Source organism: Periophthalmus magnuspinnatus, chromosome 21, assembly GCF_009829125.3.
Source record: "Periophthalmus magnuspinnatus isolate fPerMag1 chromosome 21, fPerMag1.2.pri, whole genome shotgun sequence".
Taxonomy (NCBI): Eukaryota; Metazoa; Chordata; class Actinopteri; order Gobiiformes; family Gobiidae; genus Periophthalmus; species Periophthalmus magnuspinnatus.
Genome location: NC_047146.1, coordinates 2,651,047 through 2,665,709, shown reverse-complemented (window position 1 = coordinate 2,665,709; position 14,663 = coordinate 2,651,047). Strand labels below are relative to the sequence as shown.

Here is a 14,663-nt window from a genome sequence, read left to right as displayed (position 1 = left end):
CCCGATTAGGATATCGACTTTACCAATATCATGAAACCGATACTCGATCCAGCAAAATGTTCAGTATCGGTTCATATCTGATTACAATATCGATATCGGCGCATCCCTGGGTCTGGGTGTTTTTGGTCCGTTTTTCTCCCGTCAGCCCAAAGCCACAGGTCAAATCCTCCAGTGAAAGTCCAAACCAAGAGCAGATTAACTTTATATAAACCGATAACGACGAATTAAAATGAAAACGACTGAAAGTTTATAATGAAGCAGAGAGACGTGGATCTGGAGACGGGGCGGGAGCGACCAACAGAGAGACAAAGATGCACATTTATTATTTATTTATTCTTTTTTTAAATTTTATTTTAATTTATTTTATTAGTTTTTACATTTTTTTTACATATTCTGTATTGTATCTGTTTTTTGTTTTGTTTTTTCTGGACAACTTCTGTGCCCGTATTATATTATACCATTAATATTATTATTATGCTTATCATACATAGCTATTACTATTATTATTATCATCATCATCATTACTATTATTTTTTTTACTATTATAATTTTTTTTACTATAATTATTTTAACTATTATCATTATCATCATCATTATTATTATTACTATTATTATTTTTTTTTACGTGGAGAGATGTTTTTATAACGTGGAGATGTTTTTATAACGTGGAGAGATGTTTTTATGACGTAGAGATGTTTTTATAACGTGGAGATGTTTTTATAACGTGGAGATGTTTTTATAACGTGGAGAGATGTTTTTATGACGTGGAGAGATGTTTTTATGACGTGGAGAGATGTTTTTATGACGTGGAGAGATGTTTTTATGACACTGGAGAGATGTTTTCATAACGTGGAGATGTTTTTATGATGTAGAGAGATGTTTTTTTTAACGTGGAGATGTTTTTATCACGTGGAAAGATGTTTTTAAGACGTGGAGAGATGTTTTTATAATGTGAAGATGTTTTTATAACGTGGAGAGATGTTTTTTTAACGTGGAGAGATGTTTTTATCACGTGGAGAGATGTTTTTATAACGCGGAGATGTTTTTATGACGTGGAGAGATGTTTTTATGACGTGGAGAGATGTTTTTATAACGTGGAGAGATGTTTTTATAACGTGGAGAGATGTTTTTATGACGTGGAGATGTTTTTATGACGTCGAGAGATGTTTTTATAACGTAGAAAGATGTTTTTATGACGTAGAGAGATGTTTTTATAACGTGGAGAGATGTTTTTATAACGTGGAGAGATGTTTTTATGACGTGGAGATGTTTTTATGACGTCGAGAGATGTTTTTATAACGTGGAGAGATGTTTTTATAACGTGGAGAGATGTTTTTATGACGTGGAGATGTTTTTATGACGTCGAGAGATGTTTTTATGACGTCGAGAGATGTTTTTATGACGTGGAGAGATGTTTTTATGACGTCGAGAGATGTTTTTATGACGTGGAGAGATGTTTTTATAACGTAGAAAGATGTTTTTATGACGTAGAGAGATGTTTTTATAACGTGGAGAGATGTTTTTATAACGTGGAGAGATGTTTTTATGACGTGGAGATGTTTTTATGACGTCGAGAGATGTTTTTATGACGTCGAGAGATGTTTTTATGACGTGGAGAGATGTTTTTATGACGTGGAGAGATGTTTTTATAACGTGGAGAGATGTTTTTATGATGTGGAGAGATGTTTTTATAACGTGGAGTTCTTTGTAAATCTAAATCTGACTTCTTTGTCGTGAGTTTCCTGGCGCATTATTCCCGCGTCGTCTGTTTGCCGTTGAAACACTAAAGACGTCTCCTGTGATGTCTCTCGTTTCCGTTTCGTCCTCAGTTGTTCGTGGAGCTGAACGAGCTGATCGTGGAGCACAGCGAGCTGCGCTGGAAGGAGCGAGCGCGATGGATCAAGTTTGAGGAGGACGTGGAGGAGGAGACCGGGCGATGGGGCAAACCTCACGTGGCCTCGCTGTCCTTCAGGAGCCTGCTGGAGCTCAGGAGGACCATCTCACACGGTACAGGGGGAGGAGAGAGGAGGAGAGGGGGAGAGGAGAGGAGGAGAGGAGGAGAGCCTGCTGGAGCTCAGGAGGACCATCTCACACGGTACAGGGGGAGGAGGAGAGGAGGAGAGGAGGAGAGCCTGCTGGAGCTCAGGAGGACCATCTCACATAGTACAGGGGGAGGAGGAGACAGGAGAGGGGGAGAGGAGAGGAGGAGAGCCTGCTGGAGCTCAGGAGGACCATCTCACACGGTACAGGGGGAGGAGCAGAGAGGAGAGGAGGAGAGGGGGAGAGGAGGAGAGGGGGAGAGGAGAGGAGGAGAGGAGGAGAGCCTGCTGGAGCTCAGGAGGACCATCTCACACGGTACAGGGGGAGGAGGAGAGAGGGGGAGAGGAGAGGGGGGAGAGGAGGAGAGGGGGAGAGGAGGAGAGCCTGCTGGAGCTCAGGAGGACCATCTCACACGGTACAGGGGGAGGAGCAGAGAGGAGGAGAGGAGAGGAGGAGAGGAGGAGAGGAGAGGAGGAGAACCTGCTGGAGCTCAGGAGGACCATCTCACACGGTACAGGGGGAGGAGAGAGGAGGAGAGGGGGGGAGGAGAGGAGGAGAGGAGGAGAGCCTGCTGGAGCTCAGGAGGACCATCTCACACGGTACAGGGGGAGGAGGAGAGAGGAGGAGGGGAGGAGGGGGGGGGGGGGAGGAGGAGAGGGGGAGAGGAGAGGGGGAGAGGAGGAGAGCCTGCTGGAGCTCAGGAGGACCATCTCAACGGTACAGGGGAGGAGGAGAGAGGAGGAGAGGAGAGGGGGAGAGGAGAGGAGGAGAGGAGAGGAGGAGAGGGAGAGGAGAGGAGGAGGGTCTGCTGGAGCTCAGGAGGACCATCTCACACGGGACAGGGGGAGGAGGAGAGAGGAGGAGAGGGAGAGGAGGAGAGGGAGAGGAGGAGAGGAGAGGGGGAGAGGAGAGGAGGAGAGGAGAGGAGGAGAGGAGGAGAGGAGAGGAGGAGAGGAGAGGGGGAGAGGAGAGGAGGAGAGCCTGCTGGAGCTCAGGAGGACCATCTCATACGGTACAGGGGGAGGAGGAGAGAGGGGGAGAGGAAAGGAGGAGAGGAGAGGGGGAGAGGAGAGGGGGAGAGGAGAGGGGGAGAGGAGAGGGGGAGAGGAGAGGAGGAGAGAGGAGGAGAAGAGGAGGAGAGTGGAGGAGAGGACAGGGGGAGAGGAGTGGGGGAGAGGAGAGGAGGAGAGGAGAGGAGGAGAGGGAGAGGAGAGGAGGAGGGTCTGCTGGAGCTCAGGAGGACCATCTCACACGGTACAGGGGGAGGAGGAGAGAGGAGGAGAGGGAGAGGAGGAGAGGGAGAGGAGGAGAGGAGAGGGGGAGAGGAGAGGAGGAGAGGAGAGGAGGAGAGGAGGAGAGGAGAGGAGGAGAGGAGAGGGGGAGAGGAGAGGAGGAGAGCCTGCTGGAGCTCAGGAGGACCATCTCACACGGTACAGGGGGAGGAGGAGAGAGGGGGAGAGGAAAGGAGGAGAGGAGAGGAGGAGAGGAGAGGGGGAGAGGAGTGGGGGAGAGGAGAGGAGGAGAGGGGGATGAGACGCCGTTCACAGACGTAGAATAAATGAGTCATTCATTAAGGTTTGAGATCATCAACTCACAGACTTTAAAAACCAGATGAATCAGTCAAACTGTAACAACCTGAGTCGACCAAAGAGCAACATTAAAAACAAAATAAAAACAATAAAGATCAAACAAACAGGTCGACAAAACACATTACACCATTAAGTTATGATGCCAAAAAAATCACTCACTCACAGCAGAACATGGACATTTCTTCATGAAAAAGGCTGAACATTGTTCCACTCGTTCATTTGGATGATTTCTATCAAAAATTTAAGTTTGAAAAAATTGTTGATTGTATAAACTGAAAATCAAGTTACGTTAAAATTCAATTTGACCCCAATTTGTTTCTCTTATAACTTTTCTGTGGAAATCAGGTCCAAATGGGTCTTTGTGGGTTAAAAGTTTGCTTCTTTTAGGACTTAAACATGTTACAGTAATGAGAGCCGCACGATCCAGCCTTTTCTGATCCAATACCAATATCGATACTTTGACTTCAAGCATCTGCCGATACCAGATACCAACCGATACAAAGGCGTAGACTGAAAATATACTTTATTTCCTTCAAACACAAACGGCGTAAGGTCATTTTCTGCAGATGTTTTGTAACAGTTATGACAGATTTGTGAAAATACAGGTTTATTATTGTGAGATATTAAATTTGTTTGATCAAAATTGGAAAAGACTGAACCGATATCTTGGAATCCACCAAAAATCCGCCCCTGAAAATGAGATTCCTGACCTCAGCGGGACTTTCTCGGTTAAATCCAGGTCGATTTTAACCGAACGCCGTATCGTTTTGTTTTTTTTGTGTTCAGGAGCCGTTCTCTTGGACCTGGAGCAGACCAAACTCCCGGCCATCGCTCACATCGTCGTGGAAACCATGATCATCTCAGACCAGATCAGAGCCGAGGACCGGGCCAACGTGCTGCGCGCTCTTCTGCGAAAACACACGTACGTCAATGCGATCGACGACGCCATAACCCAAATCTCTCCTGTTTCTGTATAAAGCCGCAGCTACGCCCTCAGCGGGAGTTACGCAACATCCTGTTTGTCTAAATATAAATCGGTTAAAGCTGCCGGTTGGACATGTGACTTGTGTTTTTATTGACAAACATCTAAAGTCACGCCCGGTTTGTCCAGCAGGGCTCCACACACACACGCCGGAATATGGATTTCACTGTTACGTAACGACAAAACTCTTCTGTCCACGTGGATTATTTCAGGGAGAGTGAACCCGGACGATTCAGCAAAATGAAACGGGAACATAGGCATAGAAAACGGTGGTCCCCAACCTTTTATTTTTGCACCACGGACCGGAATAATGTAGGTTTTATTTTCACGGACCGGCCTTCTACGCGCGGCAAATAAATATGGCCAAAAAAAAAAAAAAAACTCACTATACGCGGGATCAGTGTGAGCCCTGCGCTTGTTTGTTCTTTCCTTCTTGCTCACGTTTGTTTCTTTCAAAAAACTCTAAATCTTATCTTTTAATCCCAGGTGCTTAGTCTCCATGTGCCAAAGTAGTTTTGAACGTTTCATCGCCTCGTTTGCTTTTCCTGCACATTACGCAGAGCGGACTCGGCGCGTGAGACTCACCTGTAGAGACAAAACCATATTTTAAGTAGGACTCCTGGTGTTATCTGTTAAATTGATCTTTCTTTTTCTTGGAGGTCGTAGTCTCCTCTTCTGGCTCCTCAGTCCTTTCCCTCTTTGTTAAAAACCTCTCCAAAGACTTTTGTTTTGGCTCATTTTCACTCGCTTGTGGCTCTACTTGTGTCTGGTCATCGCGGAGACAAAGAGCAGATAAAAAACTTGCCACTACATCAAATAGATTTCTGTGGCAATTTCCTGTCAGGATTTTCATTATATATCTACGGACGAGTTTATTATCGTGTCATGAGGGACGGGCGAAAGTTACGTCAGAGAAGATGCGGTCGCTGATATTATTTACTGTTTTTGTGCGGTCCGGAAGCAAACGTGGAACGGCCCGGTACCGGTCCTCAGTCCGCTGGTTGGTTGGGGACCACTGATACAAAACACACGTGGGATTCGCCACAACGGTGTTTAAAACTTTATGTAATTTATATGAAAAGAAGAATTTAAATCTACCTCAGCGTTAAATGGTAAACGGTCACGATTTGATACAGCGCGTTTCCATTTTTAAGTCTCTTTACGTCAAGGAACCACTCGCACATTCAAAGTCGCTGGAGGTGAGGAGGGTTAAGTGTCTCGCTCAAGGACACAACAACCGTATGTGTCATCTGTGGGAGTTGGAATTGCACCGTCAACCTGTGAGTCACTGGATGTCACAGCTCAGCCGATGATGTTTATGTCGAGAGCGGGATTCGAACCGCTAACCTTCGGATCAGTGTCTATCTAAACAGTTCCCAGCTCTGACCAACCCTTTGGCCCAGTCAGATCACCGCCTACGGCTCTGGATTCTGGGTTTACGGACGATAAACTGCCCGTAACGACTGACACGAGGGACCAAAGAAAAGTTTAACAATGTTTATTAACAGTTTTAAATGTGCGAATGAAGGTAGATCGATCAGGTTGTTGAGAGCGGGGGTGTTTGTACGGGTAAAGGTCAGAAAATGTGAGGTTTGTACCGGTCGTGGAGAGCTGGGTCGGAGACAGAGGAGCTGAGCGGGTCCAGGGAGCGGGATCTGACGAGGAGCGAAAATATCCAACTTCGAAAGAGTCACAAAATGCAAAAACATGAAACTGAGCCAAGAAGAGTTGTAACGCAGTGGACATGCGAACTATCTGGCGCTGAGTGTCGAGTCCTGGGTCCCTTTGTCCTCCAGGTGCAGCTTGATTGTGGATGGACTGCAGATGTGCACAGGACGAGCCCGAATCTCCGCCCAGCTCCAGGCTCAAATACAGAAGAGAGGAGGAAAAACAGTGCAAAAAGGCAAAACAGACTGGAATCATGATATTACCGTATTTTCCGGACAATATGTCGCTCTGGAGTATAAGTCTCACCAGCCAAAAATGCATAATAATGAAGAAAACAAACATATAAGTTGTACTGGACTATAGGTCTGTCATGATCCTGCATTTTCTGTCTCCCTGTGTGCTTTCCCCTCCCTCACCTGTCTGAGCCTGGAGCTGGGCGGAGTTCCTGGCTCCTCCCGCGCGCACCTGGAGCGAATCAGCGCAATTACATCCACCTGCTGCGGAGCATAAGTGGAGCCAGGACCAGACACTCAGTGCGAGATCGTCTGCGTATCAACATCCTGTTCGGTGCCGGATCATCCTGTTTACTGGACCGTCCCTGCTCCGACCCTGCTTCCCAGCCCTGGTTCTGTCTTGGCTTATCCCTGCACTCCACGTCACTGGACCCTGGCTCGCACTCTGCTCCCTGCTCACCATCAGATCAACCCTCGTTCCTGTAATATTGTGTCACTTCTGTAAATAAACACTGTAAAATTGCCCCGAGTCTGCACCTTGGTCCACACCTGCCGTTACAACAAAGTCGCTTTTTTTGGGGAAGTTTATTTTACAAAATCCGAGACCAAGAACAGACATTTTATCTTTAAAGTCAAGTTCTAATAATAATAATAAAATGTGGAACAACAGGCTGAATATCAGTACATCACGCTAACGCTAATGCTAACACTAACGTAACACATTTATATTTATTCAGCTCCATGAAGCACAGACAGAACTGAACACGTGTCTGGTTTGTTAACGTAAGATATTAACAGTTAATCAGATAAATAAAGCAGAAAAAACAAGTTTACTCTGGATCTCACTCCAAATCAATAAATCCACTGAATTCTTCATCCTCGGTGTCGATTCTGAACAAATCCACCAACTCCAGAGGAAGATGAAGCGTCGCTCTGGGAGTACATGTCCGTCAAACTGGTAAAAACGTCTAGAGCGCCCTCGTGTGGTCGTCACTGTGACAATAACGAACATGTGAAGAAACTATATATTTGATTAATTTCACATATAAGTCGCGTCTGAGTATAAGTCGCACTCCCCGGACAAACTATAACAAAAAGTGCGACGAATAGTCCGGAAAATACGGTAACTATATTTATACTTTGTAACGTATTTATAAAAGTCCAGTCTTGTCTGATCTCTGAACCTACGCAGGGCCAGGTCTGGTTAGTTCTTGGACGGGAGAAGATCAGGTACCACGGTCGCTCTAGTGCAAATTGGCAGTCTCTCTTCCACCGGTCTGCCCCAGGACGCCCTCGAGTTCGGGCTGGGTGAATACCGCGCTGTAAAACGATGTGGGCGCCGCGTAAATAAACGCAACGAACTGTTATTTCTGCGCGGCCTCACTTTGTTCTTCCTCGCCGTCGTCGTGTAAACCCCGTGTCTCTCTCTCTCGCAGACATCCCAGCGACATGAAGCACCGGTTCCATCGACACCACTCGACCTCCAGCTTCAACCACAACCACCTGGACGCCAGCAGCCTGCCCCTAGTGTTAGAAGAGGAGCATCGCGAGAAGGGAGCGTACGACCCCAAGCAAGACGTCTTCACCACTCTGTTCGTGAGTATAGGACCAAAGAAACATCTGATTTGAGAAGATCTGGGTTTCAGACGACGTCACGGCTTTTTATAGGACAATAATATTTAATACAGATGGGGGAAGTTTAAATTAAATTATTAAAATGCAAATGTTTTGTTTTGTTTTTGTGATTTTACCTTTTAGATATTTCAAGGCAACGTGTGTAATCAATAGGAAAATCTGTCTTTTGCTCGAATCTTCTCCACTGATTTAGAGTCTCACCTGTAACTCGGTCTTTTTGGCACCGCTGCATCGCTACGGAAACAAAAAAGCAGAGTCTTCTACCTAAAAAAAAGTTACAAAGTCCTTCTTTAGTGCTTTGTTAAACTCCAAATGACTTCCCATGTTTCCATCGCGATGTTCAAAGCTAATCGTGTTAAGTTCAGTCTTTTGCACGTCGTGATACCGTCCGGTTCTTCTCGCTCCCGATTCCTTTCCTCCCCAGACGTCGCTCCACCCTCTGCCCCCGGAGCACCACCCGGCCGCAGCCAGATCCTTCAAACTGATGGAGAAGATCCCCAAAGACGCAGAGGCCGTCATCGTGCTCGTCGGTCAGTTCTGTGGTACCGCTCCACGATTTCACTGTAAAAAAAGATGCATGTTTTTGGTTTGAGTCACGCTTGGACGACTGCAGACTGTCGTTGTGTCCTTAAGCAAGACGCAGCACCCACCCTGTCTGTGTCTGTGTATGATTCTGATAGTTGACAGCTTCATTATTAGCATCATTTCTCCCTGTTCAATTCTATCTGTTTGGGTTTTTGTCACGGCAAAATGAATAAATCAGCGTTTTTAAAAAAATCAGTCGACAGGAACTTGAGGATGGATGTCACTGACGACATGTTAGAGCCTAAACGAACGAGGAGTGTGTTGCTTTTAAGGCATAGACGGAGTTTAGAAGACAAAGTTTAAATCTGTAACTGTACAAATCGTCGTAGGAGTGAAGATGTTTCTCTGCTCGTCCAAGCTGCTTCTTCATTTCTGCTCAGATTACTGCTGGACACTGACTTATTTCTGTCTGAAGGGAGAAGCTAACTACACTGAAACTGCAAACAGCCATAGTCGTGAGAGCTGCTCAGGACCACAATCCGCCGTTCATCTCCATCTCAAACTCACTAAACACTCCTCTGACGATAGTGGGGTTCAGATTTTAGCCAGAGAAAAGAAATGGTTTGAGAGTTAGAGTTAAAGAAGCTATTTTTGTTAGGAAAGACCACTCCTTCCTTAAACAGGAGCCTTAGACATCATCAGACCCAAACAAAGAGAACAATAGCAGGGCCGTTAAAGGAAACTGGACACAATAGCTGTACGAATTCTACTTCCAGTTTCCAGGTTTCGTGGTTAAAAAAAAAAACGCACGTCTAAATTGTTAAAATGTGTGAGCTGCAGTGCCTTTTGACCCGGGACTGTCCTGTTTTTTATGCAAGAAATGTCCCAGGTGTGTGTTTTTAACCGATCTGATCCCCGCCGACAGTAAAGATGGGGGAATACATTGCCAATTGTTCCGTTAAAATATAGAAAATGAGCAAAAAATGCAGTCTTTTGAATCGACAGAAGTCCCTTAGATCATAAACTGAGCCATGAGTGAGTCAAGAGTGGACAGTGTTACTTGTTTTTTTAATTTTATTGTCCCAGTTTTGAATGTTGAAAATCTGGTCTCCCTTGGCAATAAATAAATAAATAAATAAATAAATAAATAAATAGCAGAATGATTCACTTTAGTGGTCAGTTTTTATCTGTAATGAATCATAGAAGTTATTAACCCTCAACAGCTCAAATATTATATAAAGAAAAGAAAGATAAAGTACTCACTGTAAAGATTGCCCCACAAAAATAAAAAAAAAATTCCAGTTCTGTTGTTCCATCTCTCACGTATTACAATAAATCGACGTGTTAAGTATCGTGACGTGTCCTCGTCCTCAGGTTGCGTGGACTTCCTGGAGCAGGCGGCGATGGCCTTTGTGCGTCTGAACGAGGCCGTCCTGTTTGAGTCCATGCTGGAGGTCCCGGTCCCGGTCCGGTTCCTGTTCTTCCTCCTGGGCCCGAGTCAGAGCAGCATGGACTACCACGAGATCGGGCGCTCCTTTTCCACGCTCATGTCCGACAAGGTAAAAACGAACGACTGCGTAAAGATCTCAAATGATGCGACTAAATGTGACTTTCTTGAACTTTTAATCGTGTTACATTGTTATCCCAGTTGTTTTATCACTCCTTTAATCCAAAGTCGTCTTTTTTAATCCTTAAGGGTGCTCCGTTTACATTTTGCCAGTTTAGTTGCGTCATAGACAAAATTCCAGACTTCTCCGGCCCAGTTTTTAAGCCCATAAACCATCACCGGACTCATTCTAAGCGTGTTCTCAACGATATTAGCATAGCATTCACCTGGGATAAGCATTTGATTAGTTTATGTTCTAAATGTTAATTCCCTTTGCTGACAGTAGAGGGAGCTCCACTGACTAAATACCTCATTGGAAACAATTGTGTAGTTTATAAAGTGTGTTTTTTAAGTTAGTAAATGAGAAATACTTATCCCAGTGTGACGAAAAGCATGTTTAAAAGAGAATTGAAGCCACAATATGTTTCTTTCAAGCGCAAATGACAAGTTTGCAGTAGTTTTTTTGTGTGTCCTGACGTCCTGAAAACCTCGAAAAATGACTCCGAGGCTATCGTTTGCGTTTTCCCTGCCACGTTTAGAACTTCCATGAGGTGGCGTACTTCGCGGACGACCGGCAGGACCTTCTGAACGGCATAAACGAGTTCTTGGACTGCAGCATCGTGCTCCCCCCGTCGGACATCGAGGGTAAAGATCTGCTCAAGACGGTGGTGGACTTCCAGAAACAGCTCCTGAAGAAGAGGAAGGAGCGGGAGCTGAAGAAACGCCAGTCCATCGTCGGCTTCGAGCTGGAGAACAAAGGTAACGGTGACGGAAGGGTAACGCCGGCTAGCTTAAAGAAACACTGCGTAGCTTTACTAGTGCAGGGCCTGATACCTGCTCGTCGTTTCTGTCTTTTATTGAGCCTAGAAAGATGGAACTTTATCACGATTCATGTACATCTTGATCTTCGTAATGCCTTCACCGTGGAACTAACGTGTTTGGAGTAGGTGGAGTTTAACCCGCTCAACGTGATCCTGGTATTTTTATTTCGCTACTGTGTCCATAACTCAAGATATTAACGTTAATAACAGACAAATCCCGTGCTTTCTTTGCCTAAAATTGCAGGTTTGATTGACAGGGGGCGTTACCTTCAACAGCCTCGCTCCAGATTGGCTCTTCGGTTGCTCTGATACTTACAAATATGAAATTAGCCGCTATAGCCGTTAGCCTCGATGAGCTTCATTTGACTGGACGCTACGGGTGACGTCACACTCACCTACTCCACTTCTTTATACAGACGATCAGGGGCATAAAAGAAACACATTTACCGTATTTTCTGGACAATACGTTGCTCTGGAGTATAAGTCGCACCAGCCAAAAAGGCATAATAATGAAGAAAAAAGCATATATAAGTCGCACTGGAGTATAATTTGCACCAAAAATAAATAAATAAATAAATAAATATAAAAAAAAAAAAAAAAGCGTAATAATGAAGAAAAAAAACATAAGTCGCACTGGAGTATACTTTGCACCAAAAAATAAAAAATAAAAAAATAAATACATTCAAAAAAAGCATAATAATGCACTGGAGTATAATTCGCACCAAAAAAATAAAAAAAAAAACAAACAAAAAACATAAATAACAATTTTTTAAAAAGCATATATAAGTCACACTGGAGTATAATTTGCACCACAAAAAAAAAAAAAAAATTAAATAATAAAAAAATCATAAAAATGAAGAAAAAAAACATATATAAGTCGCACTGGACTATAAGTTGCATTCTTTTGGGAGATTTATTTTACAAAATCTGAGACCAAGAACAGACATTTTATCTTTAAAGTGAAGTTCTAATAATAATAATAAAATGTGGACCAACAGGCTGAATATCAGTACATCACACTAACGTAACACATTTATATTTATTCAGCTCCATGAAGCACAGACAGAACTGAACACGTGTCTGGTTTGTTAACGTACGATATTAACAGTTAATCAGATAAATAAAGTATAAAAAACAACGAGTTTACTCTGGATCTCACTCCAAATCAATAAATCCACTGAATTCTTCATCCTCGGTGTCGATTCTGAACAAATCCACCAACTCCAGAAGAAGATGAAGCGTCGCTCTGGAAGTACATGTCCATCAAACTGGTAAAAACATCTAGAGCGCCCTCGTGTGGTCGTGACTGTGACAATAACGAACATGCGAAACTATATACTTTAATAATTTCACATATAAGTCACAACTTATAGTCCAGAAAACGCGGTAATCACAAAACGGAGCTTTCGCCAAAATAGCAGATCGTCTCAGGAAGCAGATCACGATTTTATTTTTACAACTATATCCATAAACGGACGTCATTTACCCTCATCTTCTCCAGAGGCCGTCCCCGAGGAGGAGGAGTCCGTGGATCAGGAGATAGACCCCCTGAAACGTTCTGGGGTCCCGTTTGGAGGTCTGATCCACGACATCGGGAGGAGGTTCCCCCACTACGTGAGCGACCTGAGGGACGCTCTGGACATGCAGTGTATCGCCGCCGTCATCTTCATTTACTTCGCCGCCCTGTCGCCGACCATCACCTTCGGAGGGCTGCTGGGTACGAACGCGCCGGGTTGTTTTTTATTAAAGAACACTGTGACGTTTTTTTAAATTTTGTTCGTCCTGTGCAGGGGAGAAGACGGAGGGCATGATGGGCGTGACGGAGCTGATCGTGTCCACGGCGACGCTGGGTGTGGTCTTCTCGCTATTGGCCGGTCAGCCTCTGCTCATCATCGGTTTCTCGGGGCCTCTGCTGGTCTTCGAGGAGGCCTTCTACAAGGTTCACACGAGTTTCCGTCTTTCTCCGTAGCACGAGGACGTTAGATGTTCTTCTCTCCGTAGTTTCGTCTCAGTTCTCGGGTTCACGTGACCTTCTCCGTGTCCGCAGTTCTGCCAGGCTCAGCAGTTCGAGTATCTGACGGGCCGCGTGTGGATCGGGTTCTGGCTGATCGTGATCGTTCTCGTGATCGTGGCGGCGGAGGGCAGTTTCCTGGTGCGCTACATCTCTCCGTTCACTCAGGAGATCTTCGCTTTCCTCATCTCCCTCATCTTCATCTACGAGACCTTCTCCAAGATCTTCAAGGTACGTGCTCCGCCTGCAGTTTGACCTGAGGCGAGTTCTCGGGTCTAGTCCAGCGGTGGGCGAACGTTTTTGACGCTCGGGCCACGATGGGGCGGGGCCAGGATATGTACGTGTTTATATGTCAAGGCTCATTGTACAAAAAGTTTGAAGAATGAATTAAATCTGTAAACGGGCCGCCAAATCTCTGAGTCGTATTTGTACTAACATGTATTTGTACTGACACGTATTTGTACTGACACGTATTTGTACTGACACGTATTTGTACTGACACGTATTTGTACTAACACATATTTGTACTGACACGTATTTGTACTGACACGTATTTGTACTAACACGTATTTGTACTAAGACGTATTTGTACTAAGACGTATTTATACTAACACATATTTGTACTAACATATTTGTACTAACACATATTTGTACTGACACGTATTTGTACTAACACATATTTGTACTGACACGTATTTGTACTGACACGTATTTGTACTGACACGTATTTGTACTAACACATATTTGTACTAACACATATTTGTACTGACACGTATTTGTACTGACACATATTTGTACTGACAAGTATTTGTACTGACAAGTATTTGTACTGACACGTATTTGTACTGACACGTATTTGTACTGACACATATTTGTACTGACACATATTTGTACTGACAAGTATTTGTACTGACACGTATTTGTACTGACACGTATTTGTACTGACACATATTTGTACTTATATACTTGTACTAACACATATTTGTACTAACATATTTGTACTAACACATATTTGTACTGACACGTATTTGTACTAACACGTATTTGTACTAAGACGTATTTGTACTAAGACGTATTTGTACTAACACATATTTGTACTAACACATATTTGTACTGACACATATTTGTACTAACACATATTTGTACTGACACATATTTGTACTAACACATATTTGTACTTATATACTTGTACTAACGCGTATGTCGTGTTGCTCAGGTGTTCCGAGAGCACCCCCTGCTGGCCGTGTACCCGAGCGGCGGCCGTCTCCCTGACGACCAGGAGGGGCCGGTGTTTAACCAGCCCAACACGGCGCTGCTGTCCCTCGTGCTCATGATGGGGACCTTCTTTGTGGCGTTTTTCCTCAGAAAGTTCCGGAACAGCAGGTTTTTAGGAGGAAAGGTGCGTTTGAGATGACGACGATGTTTAAAGGGCGTTTCCTCGTCACAAACGGACTCGGACTCTGCAGATTTAGGCCGAGCTTCTTCTCTCAAACGGAAAACGCTCTGTTCCACCTTGTGATGTCATCAAGTGGCGATACAGGAAGTGCTCCACT

General features: G+C 44.6%; 1 protein-coding gene across 1 annotated transcript in view; it reads left to right on the top strand.

Annotated features, from left to right (window-relative positions):
• The window catches only part of slc4a3 (solute carrier family 4 member 3), a 44,522-nt gene that overhangs the window by 22,929 nt on the left and 6,930 nt on the right, over positions 1-14,663 (top strand). Inside the window, exons 8-17 of the mRNA XM_055230701.1 lie at positions 1,830-2,007; positions 4,416-4,551; positions 7,949-8,108; positions 8,572-8,677; positions 10,047-10,231; positions 10,818-11,037; positions 12,601-12,816; positions 12,890-13,038; positions 13,147-13,341; positions 14,327-14,509. Coding sequence (XP_055086676.1) covers positions 1,830-2,007; positions 4,416-4,551; positions 7,949-8,108; positions 8,572-8,677; positions 10,047-10,231; positions 10,818-11,037; positions 12,601-12,816; positions 12,890-13,038; positions 13,147-13,341; positions 14,327-14,509 — 1,728 coding nt within the window. The remainder of the gene's footprint in view (positions 1-1,829; positions 2,008-4,415; positions 4,552-7,948; positions 8,109-8,571; positions 8,678-10,046; positions 10,232-10,817; positions 11,038-12,600; positions 12,817-12,889; positions 13,039-13,146; positions 13,342-14,326; positions 14,510-14,663) is intronic.